This window comes from Harmonia axyridis, chromosome 1 (assembly GCF_914767665.1).
Source record: "Harmonia axyridis chromosome 1, icHarAxyr1.1, whole genome shotgun sequence".
In the NCBI taxonomy this organism is placed as follows: domain Eukaryota; kingdom Metazoa; phylum Arthropoda; class Insecta; order Coleoptera; family Coccinellidae; genus Harmonia; species Harmonia axyridis.
In genome coordinates, this window is record NC_059501.1 from 50,514,656 (window position 1) to 50,537,395 (window position 22,740).

A 22,740-nucleotide genomic window follows, 5' to 3' on the forward strand; every position below is an offset into this window, starting at 1 on the left:
TATCTATTTGAGAACTTTATAATGTGCGAATTGGTTTAAATTTTTGCATGTTTAAAGATTTATATCTAATTTTCAGTCTAGGTATGCATCACGATAGTATGGGAAATTCATGCCCTAAAGAAGGTTATATCATGTCACCTTCGAGAGGTACTAACGGTGAAACTCAGTGGTCCTCGTGCAGCGCTAAAATTATGTCAAAATTGAGGTAAATAATATAGAGAATCCATTAAAAAAATTATTCAGTTCATTTCAGTTGGGCCACATGCTTGAGAGATGGTGGAAAATATTCTAAACACCTAGATCATGGAAAATTTCTTGAGCAGCCAGGACATAAATATACAGCTAAGCAGCAATGTGAAATTTTACTCAGAGATAAAGATGCTGTTGTCTCTCCTAATCAAAATATCACAAATATTTGCTACAATTTACAATGCAAAACACCTCATAGAAGTGGATATTATTTTGCCGGACCAGCACTTGATGGTACAAATTGTGGAAAAAAAAAGGTAAACATTCACATCCCATATTTACATGCTTTTAAAATATTTAGATTGAAATTTTCCTGCTCTTTTCAACTAAGATTGGCCACATTTTTCCGCTAAAAACATAGAAAAACTTGGAATCTCTCATCTTAATCCAAATTCATTGTAAGCCATTGGAAGGATCGGATGCTTCTTACACGAGAATAGTTTCCTAAGGTTTTTTCGCGAAATACTTGTTGTAGGGTAGTTAAGGAAAGGAAAATTATAAAATTTGTTGCAGCCATAACTTTTGTCAAAGTTTATTCTGAATTCCTCCCGGTAAACCTACATAGAAATTATGTACAAAAAAAGTTTCATTAATGAAGCTTTTCAACGATGTATAGTACATTGTTTTAAATCTTCATTTTCTTTGTGGTAATAATGCCAGAAATCACAAACCATGAGGAATGTTTTACTTCTAATTGAATTAAAGTTAATTTTAATGGATATGATAGTGAAACGTATTGGCGGCGATAGTGTAGAAGATCTTCAAGTCGCCCAGCACACTCGTATCAGCTAATGTAATGTACCTTGGAGCAAAAATACATAAAGGCGGTCGAACAGAAAAAGAGATCGAAAATCGCATCGTGAAAGGAAGGCAGGTCATTGGATGTCTGAATACTGAATTGTGGGCTAAACAAATATCTAGAAAGCGAAAGCACCAGATATTTGATGCCATATTCAAAAGTATAGTGCTCTATGGCTGCGAGACATGGCAGATGAATAAAAATCTAGAACGTCGTTTGATGGCCCTGGAGATGGATTACTGGCGTAGATCAGCTGGTAAGTCGAGATTGGAACGAGTGAGAAACGAGGAAATAAAGAAGATCATGGGAGTAGAAAGCACGATAAGGATGAAGTATAGAAAAGGCAATTAATTTTGTACGGCCATATAGAAAGGATGCAGGAAGATCGTATTCCGAAAATGGTCCTAAAATGGACGCCAACAGAAAAAAGGAAAAGAGGGCGACCCAAACAAATATGGATTGGCGGAGTGCAAAAAGCGATCTGGAAATTTGAAGGCGTAGAACGCTATATATATATATATATATATATATATATATATTTATGTCGATGCGTTCATTGCTGGACCTACACTTTCAGATATCTATCCGTTCATTGCTGGACATCGTATTTATATGTCTTAGCGGGAATAGCTGGACCAAATTCATACAGCGTTGTCAGATTTTTCCTTTCATATGTAGAATGGGGAAAAATGTGAAACGGATTAAATTACACCTAACGTCGAGTAATTCTATATTCATACAATTATTTTACATCTATTTTCAAATTTTTCATATAATAATAATAACAGACCTTTCTTTCCTTCAGATAATTCAGAATATGAATTGCTTCTTTGTCGTCATATCATTGACAATATGCCCACAATCTTTTATACTTCCGTGTTATAATGTGACCATTAACCAAATTTTTGAATCGGACACACTGGAATTCTCGAAAGTGTGTAACTTGAGCGGCTCGTGATCTGCTCAGCTTGCAGGTCTGTACGCAGCTATAGTTTCTTTCAACCGAATCAAAAAAATAAAGTTCTCAATTCGTCGAAACTGAAATCTGCACGCTGTGGAAGAATGTTGACTTCGAGATCCGTGCAAAATTTTATTGGAATCTGAATTAGATTTTTTGCATCAAAACTTGGGATAATTTTCTATAGATATTTTTTAATGAATTTACTAACGAATCGATACCAACAAAATTTCGGGAACATTTGCGCATTGGTATGCTGCATGCAATTAACAAGTTTCATCATGATCGGGGAATGAATTTTTCGAGATATTTCGTAAATAACAATAATACCGTGGAAAAACAGGACATTTGAAATATTTTTTTCCAATATCTCCAAAAATTTGAATCAGATCAAACTGAAGTTCAATTGACCCCTAGGTTTGTGCAGAATTTTATCGCAGTATGATGAATATATTCTGAAGAAACGAATTTTCTCAAGAAAAATCAGGAAAATCTCCCGAAATAACATTTTTTTTTAATTTAGTAGTTATTTGATCCATACAAAATTTTGCGGAATCTGTATCGGTATTCTTCAACGAATTGCTCAGATTGTTTATGACAGGATCAGCATTTTTTTCGGAAATAACAACGGAACTCAGGAAAAAACACAAAATTTGACATATTCGTTTTCCTATATCTCCGAAAATTAAGAACAGATAGTCAAGTCAAGGCATGTGAAGAAATTCATTGAAATCTGATGGGTTATTTCCAAAAAACAAAAATTTAGGATATTTTTCATATATGTTTATAAGAATGTAATCAATTCTTATTTTTATAATCGAAGAAATAGATGATTTGATGTCTTGAATCTGTAAGATTTATTTTGTTTAGTTTAAAATATAACATAATAACATACAAAAAAGAAATAATATTATACAAAGTAATACAAAGAAATAAAATAAAAATAAATAAAAAGAAATAGCTTACTAACCTGTAAGAAATCAAAAACAATGCCACTTCTTCGGGATTCTAAAATAACTCACAAATACCACATGAACTAGTCTTAGGTTAGAATCTCAGACATAGAACGTAGATCATAGAACATAGAACATAGAAGTTATAAAGTTGTTTTCCCTAAAAATAACAGTCTTATTTTTACATCCCCCCACACAAAGTATATTACATGTTACATTACATGTTTGCGTTTTCACATGGGAGCAACTTAGTTACATAAAAATAATTATTGTCCTTTCTTTTATTTCCAATATTTATCTCATATATAGTGTTAGAAATTTTTTTCACTATTGGAAAAGGTCCTATTCTTATTTCATCAAGTTTTTTTCTATTTAATTTTGATTTATTTTCAACGTAAACATAGTCTCCAATTTTAAAATCATAATGTTTCCTATTCTTGTCGATCAGTTTTTTATTGTATTCATGATAGCGTAAAGAATTTTTATATGCTATTTCCCTATCTTTTGGTAAATTTCTCTCTTCTATAAGTTCTTCTGGAGCAATGGGATCAGTTCTGCCACAAAGTACGATAAATATTCTGGGCTATATCCCGTTGTAGAATGGTCTGTATTCTTCAATATATTCATCGGCTATTTTCGTCCATGCCCTAGTTTTCGTTTCGTTTTGTTTGCACCTTATTCTGTTCACTAATGTCTGATTCAGTCGTTCATTCAGACCATTAGAAGGACAATCTACTGTTGTGAAAATCAATTGTATATTCAAACTTCTCATATGTTGTCTGAATTTTTACGAATTTATTTCTGGGTATTGATCTGTTAATAGTGTTTTGATCGGTCGTTTATCTTGAATTTAATTAATTAATTTGATGAAATCTTCGGTTGTTTGGTGTTTTGAAGTGCTCGCAAATGCATATCTAGTAAAATGATCGACTAGGAGATGAAGGTATCTTTTTGAAGAGCGGTTTCCAGCAAAACCTCCAATTGTGTCTAATGACATTATTTCAAATGGTTCCTTTGCTGGGCCCAGGTGAGAAAGGAGACCATACTTTTGACCTACTCTCGTTTTATTTTTACAACATATGTCACATGATCCACAAACCTCTTTTGTCAGTGAATCCATGTTCTGAATGTAGTAAAACTTCCTGATTTTATTATTTATCTTACTAGCACAAATATGGCCATAATGCTTGTGCACTTTCCTGATCAAATCTTTTCCAAAATCATTCGACAAAATTATTTTTTTGTTATTTTTGTACAATTTGTAATGTATCTCTTTCTCTACAACCGTTTTTCTCATACTATTTATCTTTAAGAGATTATTCTGTTGATCGTTTTTTACTTCATTTAATTCCACCAAATTAACTGTTCTTATACATTCGTCCATATTCTCCGTTTCTTCCAGAACTGGGTTTCTAGAAAGGCAATCTGCTTCTACATTTCCTTTTCCTGGTTCATATCTAATCTCAAAATCGAATTGTGATAGAAAATTCATCATGTCACCCAGCTCTTCATCTGGTCTTGTACGAAATTCTTTCCCTTCTAATGGCTTATGGTCAGTAACAACAATAAATTTATGTCCCATTAGCCAATATTTACAAAATTTAATTGCCTCTTTAATTGCCAGATATTCTAGGAATATTGCTTTCTTGTTCTTTTGATATTCATTCAGTTTTTTAGAAAAATACGCTACGGGTTTCATTTCACCATTAATCTGTTTTTGTGAACAGCTCCTACTCCTTGAATACTGGCATCAGTATATATAGTAGTATAGGCACTTGGGTCGAAAATTGCAAGAATTGGCTCAGAACAAAGGATGTCCTTAACCTTATTGAAAGCTTCCTGACAAGCCAATGACCAATTGAATTTTACATCTTTTCTCAGTAACTTATGCAACGGTTCTAATAATCTAGCTGAATCTTTTATATATTTGTGATAAAAATTAACTTCACCCAAAAATTGCCTTATCTTCTTCCGAGTATCTGGTGGAGAAAAATTCCTAATGGAAATTAAATTGTCATTTATAGGTCGTACTGTATAGTTTCCTTCAATATGTCCTAAATATTTGACTTCTTCTTCTGCAAAATTACACTTGATAAATTTAAGTCTGAATCCTTCATTACATATTGCATTCAAAAGATTGTCCAAATGTTCTATATGTTCGTCAAATGTTGAAGAAAATATTAGAATATCATCTATATAATTTAGGCAGAATAAATTCAGGTTATATTTTCTGATAATATTATTCAATATACGTTGAAATATGGCCGGGGATGTTTTAAGTCCGAAAGGTAAACATTTCCATTGCCAGTGACCATTCTGTGTCACAAAAGCAGTCTTATATCTATCTTTGATGCGAATAGGAATCGACCAAAAGGCAGAATTTACATCTAATGTTGTAAAGAATTTTGCATTTCGGGTCTTGGCTAAGATTTCATCAATTAATGGGAAAGGCTGTGGTTCGGGAACAATTAATTTATTGAGTTCACGAAAATCGACACACAATCTGGTTTTAGACCCTTCATCTCTCTTATATGCTAAAATGACTGGTGATGCAAAAGGTGAGGAGGACTCCTCAATCAGATTCGCTTTCAACAATCTTCCTATTTGGAATTCTATCTCTTTTTGATCCTCCATTGAGCATCTGTACGGCTTTTTTGCTATAAATTTGTGTTCTAAAAGTTTTATATGTGCCTCATTATTTTGCACCTGACCAATATCAAACTTGTGTTTTGCAAAAATATGGTCATATTTATTTAATTATGAAAGTTTAATGAGTCTACTTGATGAAGGATATTTAATATAAATCAAATAATTTGACAACTATTGTGTCTAATCCTTCACAATAATATATCTATATGATATATTTCTGTCTTGGAATGATATTCCAATTTTAAATGACAAATTTAATAACCAACCAAAAGAAAATTCAAAATTACTAAAAATGTATCAATTAAGTAAACGGTTAACTAATTAAACAACTACATCAACATAAAGACAGACGTACGTTTCGGAATTTTTGTATTTAATAATACAATTTTTCTTCATCAGTGCCTTATAGTTCAACGAAAATCATTAAATTTGCAAACTCACCACGTGTACAATATTCAATCAAACTGCAAGCTAGAAACTACAGACTAACTTAACGTACTATTTACTCTATTGAGGATTCATAGATAAACATTACTGAAGGTAGTCATAGATTTCTCTCTTGTTATTTTTTGAAATATATATACAAATCGACATTTAACATTGAATAAACACTTTCAGGAATTTTAAATTTATCAATTGGTTGGTAATGACTCTCTAATCAATAAATGATTACATCAAATTATGAAAGTTTAATGAGTCTACTTGATGAAGGATATTTAATATAAATCAAATAATTTGACAACTATTGTGTCTAATCCTTCACAATAATATATCTATATGATATATTTCTGTCTTGGAATGATATTCCAATTTTAAATGACAAATTTAATAACCAACCAAAAGAAAATTCAAAATTACTAAAAATGTATCAATTAAGTAAACGGTTAACTAATTAAACAACTACATCAACATAAAGACAGACGTACGTTTCGGAATTTTTGTATTTAATAATACAATTTTTCTTCATCAGTGCCTTATAGTTCAACGAAAATCATTAAATTTGCAAACTCACCACGTGTACAATATTCAATCAAACTGCAAGCTAGAAACTACAGACTAACTTAACGTACTATTTACTCTATTGAGGATTCATAGATAAACATTACTGAAGGTAGTCATAGATTTCTCTCTTGTTATTTTTTGAAATATATATACAAATCGACATTTAACATTGAATAAACACTTTCAGGAATTTTAAATTTATCAATTGGTTGGTAATGACTCTCTAATCAATAAATGATTACATCAAATTATGAAAGTTTAATGAGTCTACTTGATGAAGGATATTTAATATAAATCAAATAATTTGACAACTATTGTGTCTAATCCTTCACAATAATATATCTATATGATATATTTCTGTCTTGGAATGATATTCCAATTTTAAATGACAAATTTAATAACCAACCAAAAGAAAATGTAGTTGTTTAATTAGTTAACCGTTTACTTAATTGATACATTTTTAGTAATTTTGAATTTTCTTTTGGTTGGTTATTAAATTTGTCATTTAAAATTGGAATATCATTCCAAGACAGAAATATATCATATAGATATATTATTGTGAAGGATTAGACACAATAGTTGTCAAATTATTTGATTTATATTAAATATCCTTCATCAAGTAGACTCATTAAACTTTCATAATTTGATGTAATCATTTATTGATTAGAGAGTCATTACCAACCAATTGATAAATTTAAAATTCCTGAAAGTGTTTATTCAATGTTAAATGTCGATTTGTATATATATTTCAAAAAATAACAAGAGAGAAATCTATGACTACCTTCAGTAATGTTTATCTATGAATCCTCAATAGAGTAAATAGTACGTTAAGTTAGTCTGTAGTTTCTAGCTTGCAGTTTGATTGAATATTGTACACGTGGTGAGTTTGCAAATTTAATGATTTTCGTTGAACTATAAGGCACTGATGAAGAAAAATTGTATTATTAAATACAAAAATTCCGAAACGTACGTCTGTCTTTATGTTGATGTAGTTGTTTAATTAGTTAACCGTTTACTTAATTGATACATTTTTAGTAATTTTGAATTTTCTTTTGGTTGGTTATTAAATTTGTCATTTAAAATTGGAATATCATTCCAAGACAGAAATATATCATATAGATATATTATTGTGAAGGATTAGACACAATAGTTGTCAAATTATTTGATTTATATTAAATATCCTTCATCAAGTAGACTCATTAAACTTTCATAATTTGATGTAATCATTTATTGATTAGAGAGTCATTACCAACCAATTGATAAATTTAAAATTCCTGAAAGTGTTTATTCAATGTTAAATGTCGATTTGTATATATATTTCAAAAAATAACAAGAGAGAAATCTATGACTACCTTCAGTAATGTTTATCTATGAATCCTCAATAGAGTAAATAGTACGTTAAGTTAGTCTGTAGTTTCTAGCTTGCAGTTTGATTGAATATTGTACACGTGGTGAGTTTGCAAATTTAATGATTTTCGTTGAACTATAAGGCACTGATGAAGAAAAATTGTATTATTAAATACAAAAATTCCGAAACGTACGTCTGTCTTTATGTTGATGTAGTTGTTTAATTAGTTAACCGTTTACTTAATTGATACATTTTTAGTAATTTTGAATTTTCTTTTGGTTGGTTATTAAATTTGTCATTTAAAATTGGAATATCATTCCAAGACAGAAATATATCATATAGATATATTATTGTGAAGGATTAGACACAATAGTTGTCAAATTATTTGATTTATATTAAATATCCTTCATCAAGTAGACTCATTAAACTTTCATAATTTGATGTAATCATTTATTGATTAGAGAGTCATTACCAACCAATTGATAAATTTAAAATTCCTGAAAGTGTTTATTCAATGTTAAATGTCGATTTGTATATATATTTCAAAAAATAACAAGAGAGAAATCTATGACTACCTTCAGTAATGTTTATCTATGAATCCTCAATAGAGTAAATAGTACGTTAAGTTAGTCTGTAGTTTCTAGCTTGCAGTTTGATTGAATATTGTACACGTGGTGAGTTTGCAAATTTAATGATTTTCGTTGAACTATAAGGCACTGATGAAGAAAAATTGTATTATTAAATACAAAAATTCCGAAACGTACGTCTGTCTTTATGTTGATGTAGTTGTTTAATTAGTTAACCGTTTACTTAATTGATACATTTTTAGTAATTTTGAATTTTCTTTTGGTTGGTTATTAAATTTGTCATTTAAAATTGGAATATCATTCCAAGACAGAAATATATCATATAGATATATTATTGTGAAGGATTAGACACAATAGTTGTCAAATTATTTGATTTATATTAAATATCCTTCATCAAGTAGACTCATTAAACTTTCATAATTTGATGTAATCATTTATTGATTAGAGAGTCATTACCAACCAATTGATAAATTTAAAATTCCTGAAAGTGTTTATTCAATGTTAAATGTCGATTTGTATATATATTTCAAAAAATAACAAGAGAGAAATCTATGACTACCTTCAGTAATGTTTATCTATGAATCCTCAATAGAGTAAATAGTACGTTAAGTTAGTCTGTAGTTTCTAGCTTGCAGTTTGATTGAATATTGTACACGTGGTGAGTTTGCAAATTTAATGATTTTCGTTGAACTATAAGGCACTGATGAAGAAAAATTGTATTATTAAATACAAAAATTCCGAAACGTACGTCTGTCTTTATGTTGATGTAGTTGTTTAATTAGTTAACCGTTTACTTAATTGATACATTTTTAGTAATTTTGAATTTTCTTTTGGTTGGTTATTAAATTTGTCATTTAAAATTGGAATATCATTCCAAGACAGAAATATATCATATAGATATATTATTGTGAAGGATTAGACACAATAGTTGTCAAATTATTTGATTTATATTAAATATCCTTCATCAAGTAGACTCATTAAACTTTCATAATTTGATGTAATCATTTATTGATTAGAGAGTCATTACCAACCAATTGATAAATTTAAAATTCCTGAAAGTGTTTATTCAATGTTAAATGTCGATTTGTATATATATTTCAAAAAATAACAAGAGAGAAATCTATGACTACCTTCAGTAATGTTTATCTATGAATCCTCAATAGAGTAAATAGTACGTTAAGTTAGTCTGTAGTTTCTAGCTTGCAGTTTGATTGAATATTGTACACGTGGTGAGTTTGCAAATTTAATGATTTTCGTTGAACTATAAGGCACTGATGAAGAAAAATTGTATTATTAAATACAAAAATTCCGAAACGTACGTCTGTCTTTATGTTGATGTAGTTGTTTAATTAGTTAACCGTTTACTTAATTGATACATTTTTAGTAATTTTGAATTTTCTTTTGGTTGGTTATTAAATTTGTCATTTAAAATTGGAATATCATTCCAAGACAGAAATATATCATATAGATATATTATTGTGAAGGATTAGACACAATAGTTGTCAAATTATTTGATTTATATTAAATATCCTTCATCAAGTAGACTCATTAAACTTTCATAATTTGATGTAATCATTTATTGATTAGAGAGTCATTACCAACCAATTGATAAATTTAAAATTCCTGAAAGTGTTTATTCAATGTTAAATGTCGATTTGTATATATATTTCAAAAAATAACAAGAGAGAAATCTATGACTACCTTCAGTAATGTTTATCTATGAATCCTCAATAGAGTAAATAGTACGTTAAGTTAGTCTGTAGTTTCTAGCTTGCAGTTTGATTGAATATTGTACACGTGGTGAGTTTGCAAATTTAATGATTTTCGTTGAACTATAAGGCACTGATGAAGAAAAATTGTATTATTAAATACAAAAATTCCGAAACGTACGTCTGTCTTTATGTTGATGTAGTTGTTTAATTAGTTAACCGTTTACTTAATTGATACATTTTTAGTAATTTTGAATTTTCTTTTGGTTGGTTATTAAATTTGTCATTTAAAATTGGAATATCATTCCAAGACAGAAATATATCATATAGATATATTATTGTGAAGGATTAGACACAATAGTTGTCAAATTATTTGATTTATATTAAATATCCTTCATCAAGTAGACTCATTAAACTTTCATAATTTGATGTAATCATTTATTGATTAGAGAGTCATTACCAACCAATTGATAAATTTAAAATTCCTGAAAGTGTTTATTCAATGTTAAATGTCGATTTGTATATATATTTCAAAAAATAACAAGAGAGAAATCTATGACTACCTTCAGTAATGTTTATCTATGAATCCTCAATAGAGTAAATAGTACGTTAAGTTAGTCTGTAGTTTCTAGCTTGCAGTTTGATTGAATATTGTACACGTGGTGAGTTTGCAAATTTAATGATTTTCGTTGAACTATAAGGCACTGATGAAGAAAAATTGTATTATTAAATACAAAAATTCCGAAACGTACGTCTGTCTTTATGTTGATGTAGTTGTTTAATTAGTTAACCGTTTACTTAATTGATACATTTTTAGTAATTTTGAATTTTCTTTTGGTTGGTTATTAAATTTGTCATTTAAAATTGGAATATCATTCCAAGACAGAAATATATCATATAGATATATTATTGTGAAGGATTAGACACAATAGTTGTCAAATTATTTGATTCATATTTATTTATTAAAACTTCAATTTTACTTCTCTGATTTGTTTCCAAATGGTCTAATTTTGCTTCGAAAAGTTCTGTTGGTATCCCTTCATTGAAATTGATGGTGTAATCATTATTATTATTATTATCGAGATAATCGATCTTTCTCTCTTCATTCATATCTAATCTTTGATAAATATTCAAATCAAAATCTTGTTTTAATTGAAAATTGGAAATAGAATCTAGTCCGAGTAGAATATCATACTCGAAATTTTTCTCATTAACCACAAAAAGTACAACTTCTTTTTCGATATTATCGATTCTCATTTTTGTAATTATTTTTCCTGAAAAATTTGCCCTGCCACTGACTGTTTTGAATGTGTTTCTATTCTCTTGAATATGTAGACATAACTTTTCTGCTACTTTGGAATTCAGAAGACTAACATTTGAGCCCGAATCATAAATTCCACATAATTCATTATTATTTATAAACACCTTCAATTTTATCAATGGCAACAGTCTTAGTTTTTTTGGTTCGAAATGGCCTCATTTAATTCATCCTGTATCCCAACATTGTTTACCGTTCTTATGTTTCCAGGTATGTTCTTTTGTTCGACATTATTGGATTTATTCCTTAGCCGACAGACTGTTTCTAGGTGAAATCTACCTGAGAAGCCCTTCTTCTCACAAATTGAGCATGGTTCCTTCTTAATTGGTTTTCTATTTGTTTGTGAATAGGAAGGAATTTGTTCGGCAGATTTAGTCATTCTATGATTATCTTTATTTCGACCGTTATCATATTTTTTTGTACTTTCTAGCTTTCTCAATTCACCCAATAATTTCTCGAAAGTTGTTACTTTTGATCGATTAATTCTATCTTGTAAGATATCTGGCCAACTCGTGACAATTAAATCAATTAATATGTCAGTTGGAAAATTATTTCGGAGATTTGACAACAAATTTTCTTTCCTAAAAGCATAGTCCACTAAACTTCCTCCTATATACCTAAATGAATACGCCTCTCTATATTTATGCCAACTCGTTTCACAAAAACTCTCTAAGAAATTTTCTTTCCATATTTGAAAACTTTTGTCTAAACCTAATCTAATTAATTTAGAATCAAACCATTCTTCCGCTATTCCATCCATAAACAACCGTAAAATCAAAATTCTGTCTCTATCTTCTTCTACTTCACAACGCGTGCATTCCGTCTCGAATTTTTCTAACCATAAATTAACTGAAACACTCTTACCATCAAAATTATTCAGCACAAAATCCTCCTTTATCTTCTTGAAATCCTTTTTACTCTCCTTGCTTTTTCTTGGAAGTTCTACCGTATCCTGTGGTTCTGATGATTCTTGTCCAAATACTGTTCTCACATATGCGGGTGAATAAATCAGTTGTAAATATTCATCCTTAAACATCACATCTTCTTCGGCATCAAAATATATTTCTTTCAACTCCGAGGTTAATGAAGTGACGCTCGTACGAAATGAACCTCTTGCTTTAATCGATTTCAAGATATTCTTCACCTTCGGTAGAGCCAAAAGTTCATGATGGTCAGATATATCCTGTTTGTCCTCTGGTATTTCATAATATGTTTTTTCTGTTCCCGTAGTTTGGATCGATTTGAATTTGTATGTATTTTTCTTCTTATCAGTATTTGATGCTTCCAAAGCGATGCAAATTTTCATGGTTGTCGTCATTATAGCTTACGTTTTTGATTTATAAGAATGTAATCAATTCTTATTTTTATAATCAAAGGAATAGATGATTTGATGTCTTGAATCTGTAAGATTTATTTTGTTTAGTTTAAAATATAACATAATAACATACAAAAAAGAAATAATATTATACAAAGTAATACAAAGAAAAAAAATAAAAATAAATAAAAAGAAATAGCTTACTAACCTGTAAGAAATCAAAAACAATGCCACTTCTTCGGGATTCTAAAATAACTCACAAATACCACATGAACTAGTCTTAGGTTAGAATCTCAGACATAGAACATAGAAGTTATAAAGTTGTTTTCCCTAAAAATAACAGTCTTATTTTTACATGTTTTTTGTTTAATTTACTAACAGTGCAACCAAATTTTTCAAGAAGTTGCACGTTGATATTCCTCATCGTCATACCAAGTTTCAATGCAAGCGCGTGAATAGTTCCAGAGATATTGGGGACATAACCTTGAAAATTCACATAACTATTACCCTGGAAACGTTCGACAGATTTGGCCCATTAACGAACTTAGCCGTCGCATCTCGATACGCAAGCCATCCGAAAGTTTTAAGTCGTTGGTTTTCTATGTTCTCGAGTTATCGAGGCAACGGACGGCCGTCCGGCCGGACAGAATCGATTTTCACAATTTTGCGCTATAGCATGCTGTTCCTTAGAACATTCGCGCAAAAACACTTAACTTGACATATTTTTCCCCAATTTCTCCGAAAATTGAGATCAAATGAAATTGAAATTTGGCACACTTCTTCAGAATGACGACTCCAAGGTACTTGTAGAATTTCATTGAAATTCGATGAATACTTACCGAAAACAAAAATTTTTCCAACAAAAATACATTTCAATTAATCAACTAACGATTCCAATAAAAGTGAGCAATCTATTACGATTCAATATTTAAAATGGTGATCAAGTTCCATTATGATCGGTTCAGTTCTCATTGAGTAATTCCGGAAAAAACTACGATACCGAGAAGAAAGTCACGAAAATTGACATATTTTTTTCCATATATCTCAACAATTTGAGATTGGCTCAAACTGAAATTTAGCACACTATTGGAGAATATTAATCTGAAGACCTGTGCAGAATTCCTTCTGAATTTGATGAATTATTTTCGAAAAAAAAATTTCAACAAAAACAGAGGATAATTTTGGAAAAATATATGTTTTTCATTACTAACGCAACGATACCAACAACATTTTGCAAGCTGTTGCCAGTTGACATTCTGTAACCAATGACCAAGTTTCATTATGATCGGATCTGACAAAACGGAAAAAAAAAACAAAAAATTTGACATATTTCTTCCCAAAAACTCCGATTGGAATTGGAATCGGAAGGAACTGAAATTTGATCAACCGTTGTATAATATTGAACTCAAGATATTTACAGATTTTCATAGAAATATGATGTAGACTTCAATAAAAAAAATTCAACTGAAATGAGATGAATTTGCGAAGATTTTAAATTTACTAAGAATAAGGTCCCAATTACCTTATGCGCATCGATATGCTCCAATTAGTGCCGAGTTTGGTTAGGATCAGTATCTTTTGAGTTATCCCAGAAATGAGAGCGAGAAAAGTGCCATAAAGCAATATGTCAACAACGCGAAATTTGTGAATTTGGGTGGAAGAAAAAAAAGTCCAACTATACACGCCTTAACATGTGAAAATTTGGTGTTCATTGCTGGACGTCCAGCAATAACGCGCTCGGTCCAGAGATTGACGCATGGACGAATGTTTCAGTCCAGCAATGCACGCATCGATAAAATATATATTTACGGCGCTGCGTTCATTGCTGGACCTTCACTTTCATATGTCTCCATCCGTTCATTACTGGACATCGAATTTATATGTCCTAGTGGAAATAGATGAACCAAATTCCTACAGCGTTGTTAGATGTTTCTTGTTATATATATTTCAAACCCCCCTTTGCGCCCCATGGTGTACATCGATCCGGCGAAAAAGCTTTTTGTATCAAGTTTCATGAATTTCTGTCGAGTATTTCCGGAGAAAAGTTGTGGACGCCGGACGGAAGGATTTTGGTTTAGTATTTAATTGAATAATGAACCATAGTGATCGCTACAAGAAAACCATTGCAAATTCTACACAAAGGTTTATTATTTCCTGAGCATAATGTTATGCACTCCTCAAAACTCATTTCAAATAAATTTCATTTTATTATGTTCGAATTGTGGAGACCGTCAATCTATCCGAATTCATTTAGATAGGCAAAATACAGCGAAAGAACATTAAAGATAATTTGATATAATTCTTCCTTGAGGGGTGTTCAATAGAAATAGATGGCAGGAATACCTTAGATAATCCATTTGAGACCCTTCAATAACTCTTGAAGCCGACATTGTAAAACTTGTTTTCACAACAGAAAGCAATTAACCCACATTTTTGTTTTCTGTCAGAATATCCTTAATTGGTTTTCTACAAGCTATAAGGAAGGAAAATGATATAGAATGGAATAACCTTCTTTGTAACAATTAAACACTTCATCAACCATATATCCTCGTATTTTCTTGTATAAGAACGTTGCAAATGTTACACATATTCTGGTATTTGCTTATATAAAAAGTGAAACGAAAGAAATGAATGATTTTTGTACATATTTCACAGTTGACCTACCCGTTTTGCTTTAGCCCCACATCCTTATGACGAGAAATAATTAATCCTTGGCTCCTCAAAACAATTGTGGCTTATCTACGAAATTGCTTTTCGTTCGTTTATAATCGACAATGACTTCGTTACATGATATCAGTATACATACCACCAACTGTTTACATGAACTCGGCTCCAGCCACACACGTTTGTGCGCCGCTTGGCTCCCCCGCGAATATAATAATAATAATATAATAATTTCAACGACTGATAAGAGTGGAAAGAAGAATTTTTGCATATTTCGTCTCAATATCTCCGAAAATTGTGAATACATGAAACTGAAATTAGGTACGATATTGTAAAATATTGACGTTAAGGCGTGTGCGAAAACTCACTGAAATGTGATTGGTAGCCGAAAGCAAAAATTTTTAAAAGTGACTTACTATACGATCTCAACAAAAATTCGCAAAAAGTTGCGCACCTATATCGTTCAACTGATTACTAAGATAACTAAGTTTCAATAGGATTGCTCGAGCAGTTCCTGAGATATCGAGGAAAAAAACTTTAAAATTCGAATGACTTATACTCAAAAACCATCTGGACAATTTGCCTATCAACGAACTGAACCATTCTGATGCTCAACTTATACTGAAAGTTTCAAGTCGATAGCTCTTCGCATTCTCAAGCTATCGTGTAAAAACGATAGCTCTCTGTTTCCTAGAACATGCGCGGAATTTTTTTTTATTTATTTATTAGTGGCAGTGGTATAGTGGATAGCACGTTTGACTTACGACCAAGAGGTCGTAGGTTCAAGCCCTGGTCCGGGAAAGAAATTATTCGGATCAAGGGAACCGTCCAACCATTCACTGTTGGGTAAACAATTAACAGTGCTGTTCCTGACGTGGCGTAAGGAAACAGTAATAAAGCCTACACAGAACACACCCGGTCTCCTAACTGGCACAAGCGTTATAGCTTGTGAGGGGTTTCCTAGAGGAGCCTTGGAGATTCGGCCAAAATAAATAAAAAAAATAAAAATATTTTAGGTAACTATTGATATGGAAAATACCTTCTGAATCAATTGAAATAGGTAGGAAACTTGCACTTCAAACAAATCCACATGTATCTGAAATTTACGTAACTTTAATTGCCAGCAAATGAAAGGACTCGTTTGAGCTTCACCTTTGTTTTGTGAAATTCTATTTTACTGAATATATTGCTATATTTCAAATGAGAAGATATATCGAATTATACAGGGTGTCCGGGGAATAACTGTACATACTCTTACCAGAGATAGAGTTGGACTAGCTGATTACTGATTGACTCTAAAAAAATAATTTCTGGATTTCCCTAGAAAGATACAGGGTGATTTTCCAACTTCATGGAAATACTTAGACCATCATAAAATCCAAACTTATTGACGAATAGTATTGAAACTTGGGAGATTATTGGTACATGCTGAGGTCGAGTCAGAACGATATCAATTATTTCATTATTCCAGGGCCGGACTCATTAATCTTCATTTAAAGTGTTCAGGATAAAAAAAACACTTTGTATTTCGAATTACAAATAATTGATTCGCTTTTTAGAAAGAAGCTAAATTATGCTTCAATTTGCGGTATCGCTTGAAGTTGTCACATCAACAATTATTTTTTTATGAATTTTTGAATTTGGATAAAGTTCGAAAAATTGAATTTTTCACCATGAAGAGAACTGAAAATCTCATGTTTGAATATAAAATGCGAAAGTATTAGTAAAAAATTTTCAGAAAAGTTCAGAGCTTTAATAAGCACATTCGATAACGATACAATAACAAATGAAACAAACTAAAATACATTGAAGAGTACCTAATAAAAACGAAAATAGGAACGAATGAATTGCAGAGTTAACGTTATTTCAGAAGTGGTTCGAAATGAAAACCATTAGCTTGTATACATTTCTCTTGCCGAATGTTCAAATTGGATACAGCCTTGCGAATCATATCGCCATTATTTCTTAAAATATCGCAACAGTTGATAATTCTGTTCATCAGTTGTTCTCTTGACTGGATTTCTTCAGAATATACCATATCCTTCAATTTTCCCCATAAAAAATAATCTAGCGGGTTGAAATCTGGAGATCGAGGAGGCCATGGAATAGGTCCTCCTCGACCTATCCACCTATTTGGATAGGTTTTGTCGAGGTAACTTCTCACTTCCAAACCAAAATGAGGTCCAGCTCCATCATGCTGGAAATAAATTCCTCTAATATTTATTCCCTGTAGCATGCCGGGTAAAATATTTTGTAAGAAATCTAGATAAATCGCACTTGTAAGGCGACCGTCAAAAAAATGAGGCCCAATCAAATGTTTGTTTATCACAGCACACCAAACATTTACTGAAAATTTATGTTGTGAATTTCTCAGTCTTATACTGTGTGGATTATTTTCGGCCCAAATATGCGAGTTATGAATATTGAACACACCAAACCTCTCTGGTGAATTGAGCCTCATCACTGAATATTGTTCTGTACAAAGTGACTCTGTGATTTGCTATCCAATGTGCAAAATTCAGGCTTAAGACATTATCGCCAGGTTCCAATCGTTGTACCTGTTGTATGTGGTACGGGTACATATTTTCCTCTTTGATTATTCTGTGCACCTTATGCTTCGGCAAATGTAATTGTGCACTTACTCTCCTTATACTAGTTGAAGGTTGTGCTTGAATTAATTGGAGTAGTTCATCACTTCTTTCTAGATTCCTTTGGCGATCCTTCTTCCTATCTGGCACTCTACCATATTGCGCTATACAACTAAATACTGCAGAAAATGTTTGGTGATTGGGAATTCTGCGCGACGGAAATTTCGGACGATACTCTCTCACAGCAGCTCGACTATTTCCCTCACATTTACCATACACGAACATCATATCAGCATATTCTCTATTTGTGAAATTGGCCATTTTGGTAATTTCACTATTTTATAATAATCAAAGCACAAGCAACAAACAACAATCTCAAATTTCAGTTGTCAAAATGGTTGAAGTTTATCACAGAATATTTTATAGGAATTCATATTTTATCTTGTAGGAAATTTTATTTCTGTGCATTTTTTATCTTGAATCTTTGAAAACATCTTGTATGTACCGAACCGCATCAACGATAAACGCACACTAAACCCCTAGTAAATAAAAATTTGCCATGAAACAATATGGCAACACAGCGAAATTGATGAATTTGGGTGGGAGAAAAACAAAGTCCAGCTATACACGCCTAGACATATGAAAATGTGGTGTTCATTGCTGGACGTCCAGCAATAACGCGCTCGGTCCAGCGTTTGACGCATGGACTGACGTTTCGGTCCAGCAATGCACGCATCAACATAAATATATATATATATATATATATATATATATATATATATATATATATATATATATATATATATATATATATACAGGGTGAGTCTTTGACTTGTACATATATTTTAACCGAAGGTTCCTGAGGTCAAAAGAAATACTTTTTTCATTTACCATTTTTTCCGATTCGGCCCTGTTAACCCTTAATTACTACACAAAAATTTTTTAACATAAGTACTACGGTGGGTCAATTTGGCCCGATTTCTAGATAGATATTAACAGAAGAAAACAAACGATATTTTTACATTTTATTCGGGAATAATAATTTTCAAACATTAATTTTTAACTCAAGTATTTTATTTGGTATTTTTGCATAAGGGGCAAACATTTATGGCACAATTTTTGCAAATCGGATTTTTACACATCGAACAGAAGGTGTTTGTTTTTCGATCTTTTTTCGATGGACAAATGGCACATCTCTTTCTTTTCGAAGTTCCTACCCGAGGCTGAGGCTCTAGTGGATGGGAAAACTCAAAATCAAATATGTCCGCTGCTAAATTTCGAACTTTGAGTGATATCTTAGGGTTAGATATCCTGGTTACTACATGTGGTCTACACAACTCCTTGGCTAATGCTTTCAGGAAGTCTATTCTCGTTAGTTCCTTTCCGGTGGGTGAAAGCTGATAAAGAACTCTGGCATTCACTCCAGAAAAATTCAAAATCATCTTCAATTTTCTGTGGAATTACAATCCTCCCAGAACTGTTCATCTTCAACAATTTGTAGATTTCAGCTTCAGTGAGTGGCCTATTCATACTGTAGAAAAAAAAACAAAATCAATGAATTGATATTGATATGAATTTGGAATGATTCATTCATCCAATTGAATATAAAACGTACCTCATATTCCATATAACACTACTGTTCAAACTACGCACGGGTCAATTTGACCCAAATACAGCAATATCAGCAAACACAGGAACGCACACAGCTCGACTAACACGTCAGATCAGAACAGAGATTATGTAGGGCTAGGAGAATACTCGAAGAATCACCCCACTACTCACACGCGAAACTAAGAATTTCGGCTCGTCTTATGTCGTGTGGGTCAAAATGACCCGTCCGTAGTGACTAAGGGTTAAAAAGATATAGCCATTTTAAATTTTCAAAATGAGCTAATTCACCCCTGAAAACCGGAACACTGAAGTTTTCTCAAGCATAAGATATACCTTTTGAACCTTGGAAATGAGCTACTAAATTAGAAAAACCATCATAAACTCACGTTTAACATTCCATTTGTTGAACAAAGTAGTGTTTATAATAAAATAAATGAGTTATTCCAATTTCGTTGACGCTAAAGATTAAATATTCTTCTCTTGATTTCTATTTCATTTTCGATAATTATAACGAATTGAGCTCGCTACCACCCATATTAGCTCTGATACTCATATCCATTCATTCATTATATTTCATTTATATGATATCGTTGTTTACAAGAATTGGCATTTAACCTTAAAATCTCAAATAAATAATTTATGAAAGTTCTAACACAGACTATAGTAATCTGTGGTTTTAAGTTTAAATTTCAAATTTCGAGTGATGCCAAATATAAACACAGCAGTTCGGTTCGAATAATCTATGTTCTAACCTAAAATTTTCATTTACAGTTTACACTGTTATTGTTATAAGATATTTGTTATGAAATGAAGCATTTGATTTGTTCCAACTATCTCATGAAAATATTGAAATGCATCAATATTTTTGAAGCCATCAGTATGAAAATATGGAAATATGTAAAATATTCTGGTTCTGTAATCAATGGAAAAAGTTAGACTCCACTTTAATCAAATTTGTTCTAAATGTGTACCTACATTATAGCCAACTTTACTACTTAATTCATCTTGATTTTGGCATTGAAAATAAATGAGAATTATTCAATTTAAATATCCACAATAGAATATCCAGTTTCTTTCAACTCACCTAATTTGTTTTCACATTAAAACAATTATGGCCCTCTTGGAAGTATGTCAATCATATGCTCTTAGGATGAATTTATGGAATAGCAAAAGAATAAAAGTATTCAATCTCAATCACATAAAAATTTGTCTAGTATGTACCTAGTCCTAGTGGTATGTTTCGATGTGAGTTTGAATGAGCCGAAGAAGAATACAGTATTGTTCGATAGCAGCAGTCTTTAGTGAGATATTGATTGTTGTCATTATGATGGGACTATTTTGTGAAAACTTTTTTAAACATGGGCTTTATGAATAATCTGGACTTTTCAAAAAGAATGTTGATTTTAGTGAAGTATCTTCTTATTATCAGAGCTGTGCCAAAGCTCAGTAATTTTTAATCAAATCGAGGAGTAGAGGTGAGCTTATTCACTTTTACAACTTCATTTTCAAACTAAGTTGGCTAGTACTTCAATTCTAAAATCTGAGACATGACATAGTAAATATTCATTTCTGTGGTTTTTTTTCCACAACAGAACAGAGTTGCATTCAGCCAAAGTACCCAATTTTTTGAATTTCACAGATAATTTTCTTTTTTTAAGATCAAGTTATTCGAAAACGGCGCTTTGTACGAGAAAACATGAAGAATACTTTTATTTTTCAAATTAGCCAAATATTCTTCAATGAAGGTTCAAATTACTCTTAAGAGTTGGTTTCTTCGAATTTCTGGTATTTTTATGGGATGTAATGTTCATAATAAAGAAACAGAAGAATGTGTATGGAATCTTGTGTTCGGATAAGATGTATCACCTCAAAAAAAAGCTATATTTCAAAAATCATTTCCTTCGATACAACCATTTACGAGATATAGCCGAAAATCACATTTTTTTAACGATTTTCAACAGCCTGTATCTTTTTAACCGGGCCGAATCGGAAAAAATGGTAAAGGAAAAAAGTGTTTCTTTTGACCTCAGGAATCTTGGGTTGAAATATATGTACAAGTCAAAGACTCACCCTGTATATATATATAGATATATATATATATATATGAGTATATATTAGGAGTTGCTCTTGGCGCATTGACGCCCGGGTAACTCTGAAAAACCACAAATGTGTGGAAAAAAAAAAAAAATATATATATATATATATATATATATATATATATATATATATATATATATATATTTATATATATATATATATCTATATCTATATATATATATATATATATATATATATATATATATATATATATATATATATATATAATGTTCAAGATAATGATCGTTGAAAATGATAATATATACTATATAAGGGATATCGATCAGCAATTAACGAGATATATTTACTCTTTATTCATGTAAAGCCTAGCTTTCGAAGCTTATTTTGCTTCTTCCTCAGGGCAACTGTAAAATACAACAAAACACATCATCAACAATAAAACAAAAAACAGAGTACAACAACTTACTGAATGCGAGGTTAATCTCTAAGTCTAAGAATTGTACAAAATCAGACACAAGCATCAAACAGGGTAATATCAAATGATTATCAATTAAGAAACGCAATATCATAATACGCAATAAACAAAGTTAGGTTAAATGTCATCCATCAACTGGACCATCGAAAAATGGTCTGTTAGAAAATTCTATGAGATATGCATATATTGGACTTAATCTCTGCGTGTCCGTTTTCTTGTTAATTTTACTTTTTTGAGTTTGTATGTGGATCATTTCTAGTATACATCTTTTTTTATAATTTACATTTACATCTAAAATTTTTACGTTATTAAAATCAACACTGTGTGAGTACTTATTAGCATGAACAGATAATGCACATCTCAGGTTATTCGTTCTAATATCACTTTTATGTAAGTTCATGCGATTTTTAAGCCACTGAGAGGTTTGACCTACGTATGTTTCATGACAGTCAGTACA

The 22,740-nt window shown here is 31.0% G+C and overlaps 1 protein-coding gene and 1 long non-coding RNA gene across 2 annotated transcripts in view; one reads left to right on the forward strand and one right to left on the reverse strand.

Moving 5' to 3' along the window:
- The window catches only part of LOC123688567 (A disintegrin and metalloproteinase with thrombospondin motifs adt-2-like), a 76,637-nt gene that overhangs the window by 40,613 nt on the left and 13,284 nt on the right, over positions 1-22,740 (forward strand). Inside the window, exons 6-7 of the mRNA XM_045627152.1 lie at positions 77-205; positions 254-506. Of these exons, the coding sequence (XP_045483108.1) occupies positions 77-205; positions 254-506 (382 nt within the window). The remainder of the gene's footprint in view (positions 1-76; positions 206-253; positions 507-22,740) is intronic.
- On the reverse strand, positions 22,131-22,647 carry LOC123688570. Its single transcript, XR_006750058.1, has 2 exons — positions 22,275-22,647; positions 22,131-22,212 (listed from the first exon to the last, which is right to left on the reverse strand). It is a non-coding gene; the product is annotated as an uncharacterized LOC123688570 (long non-coding RNA).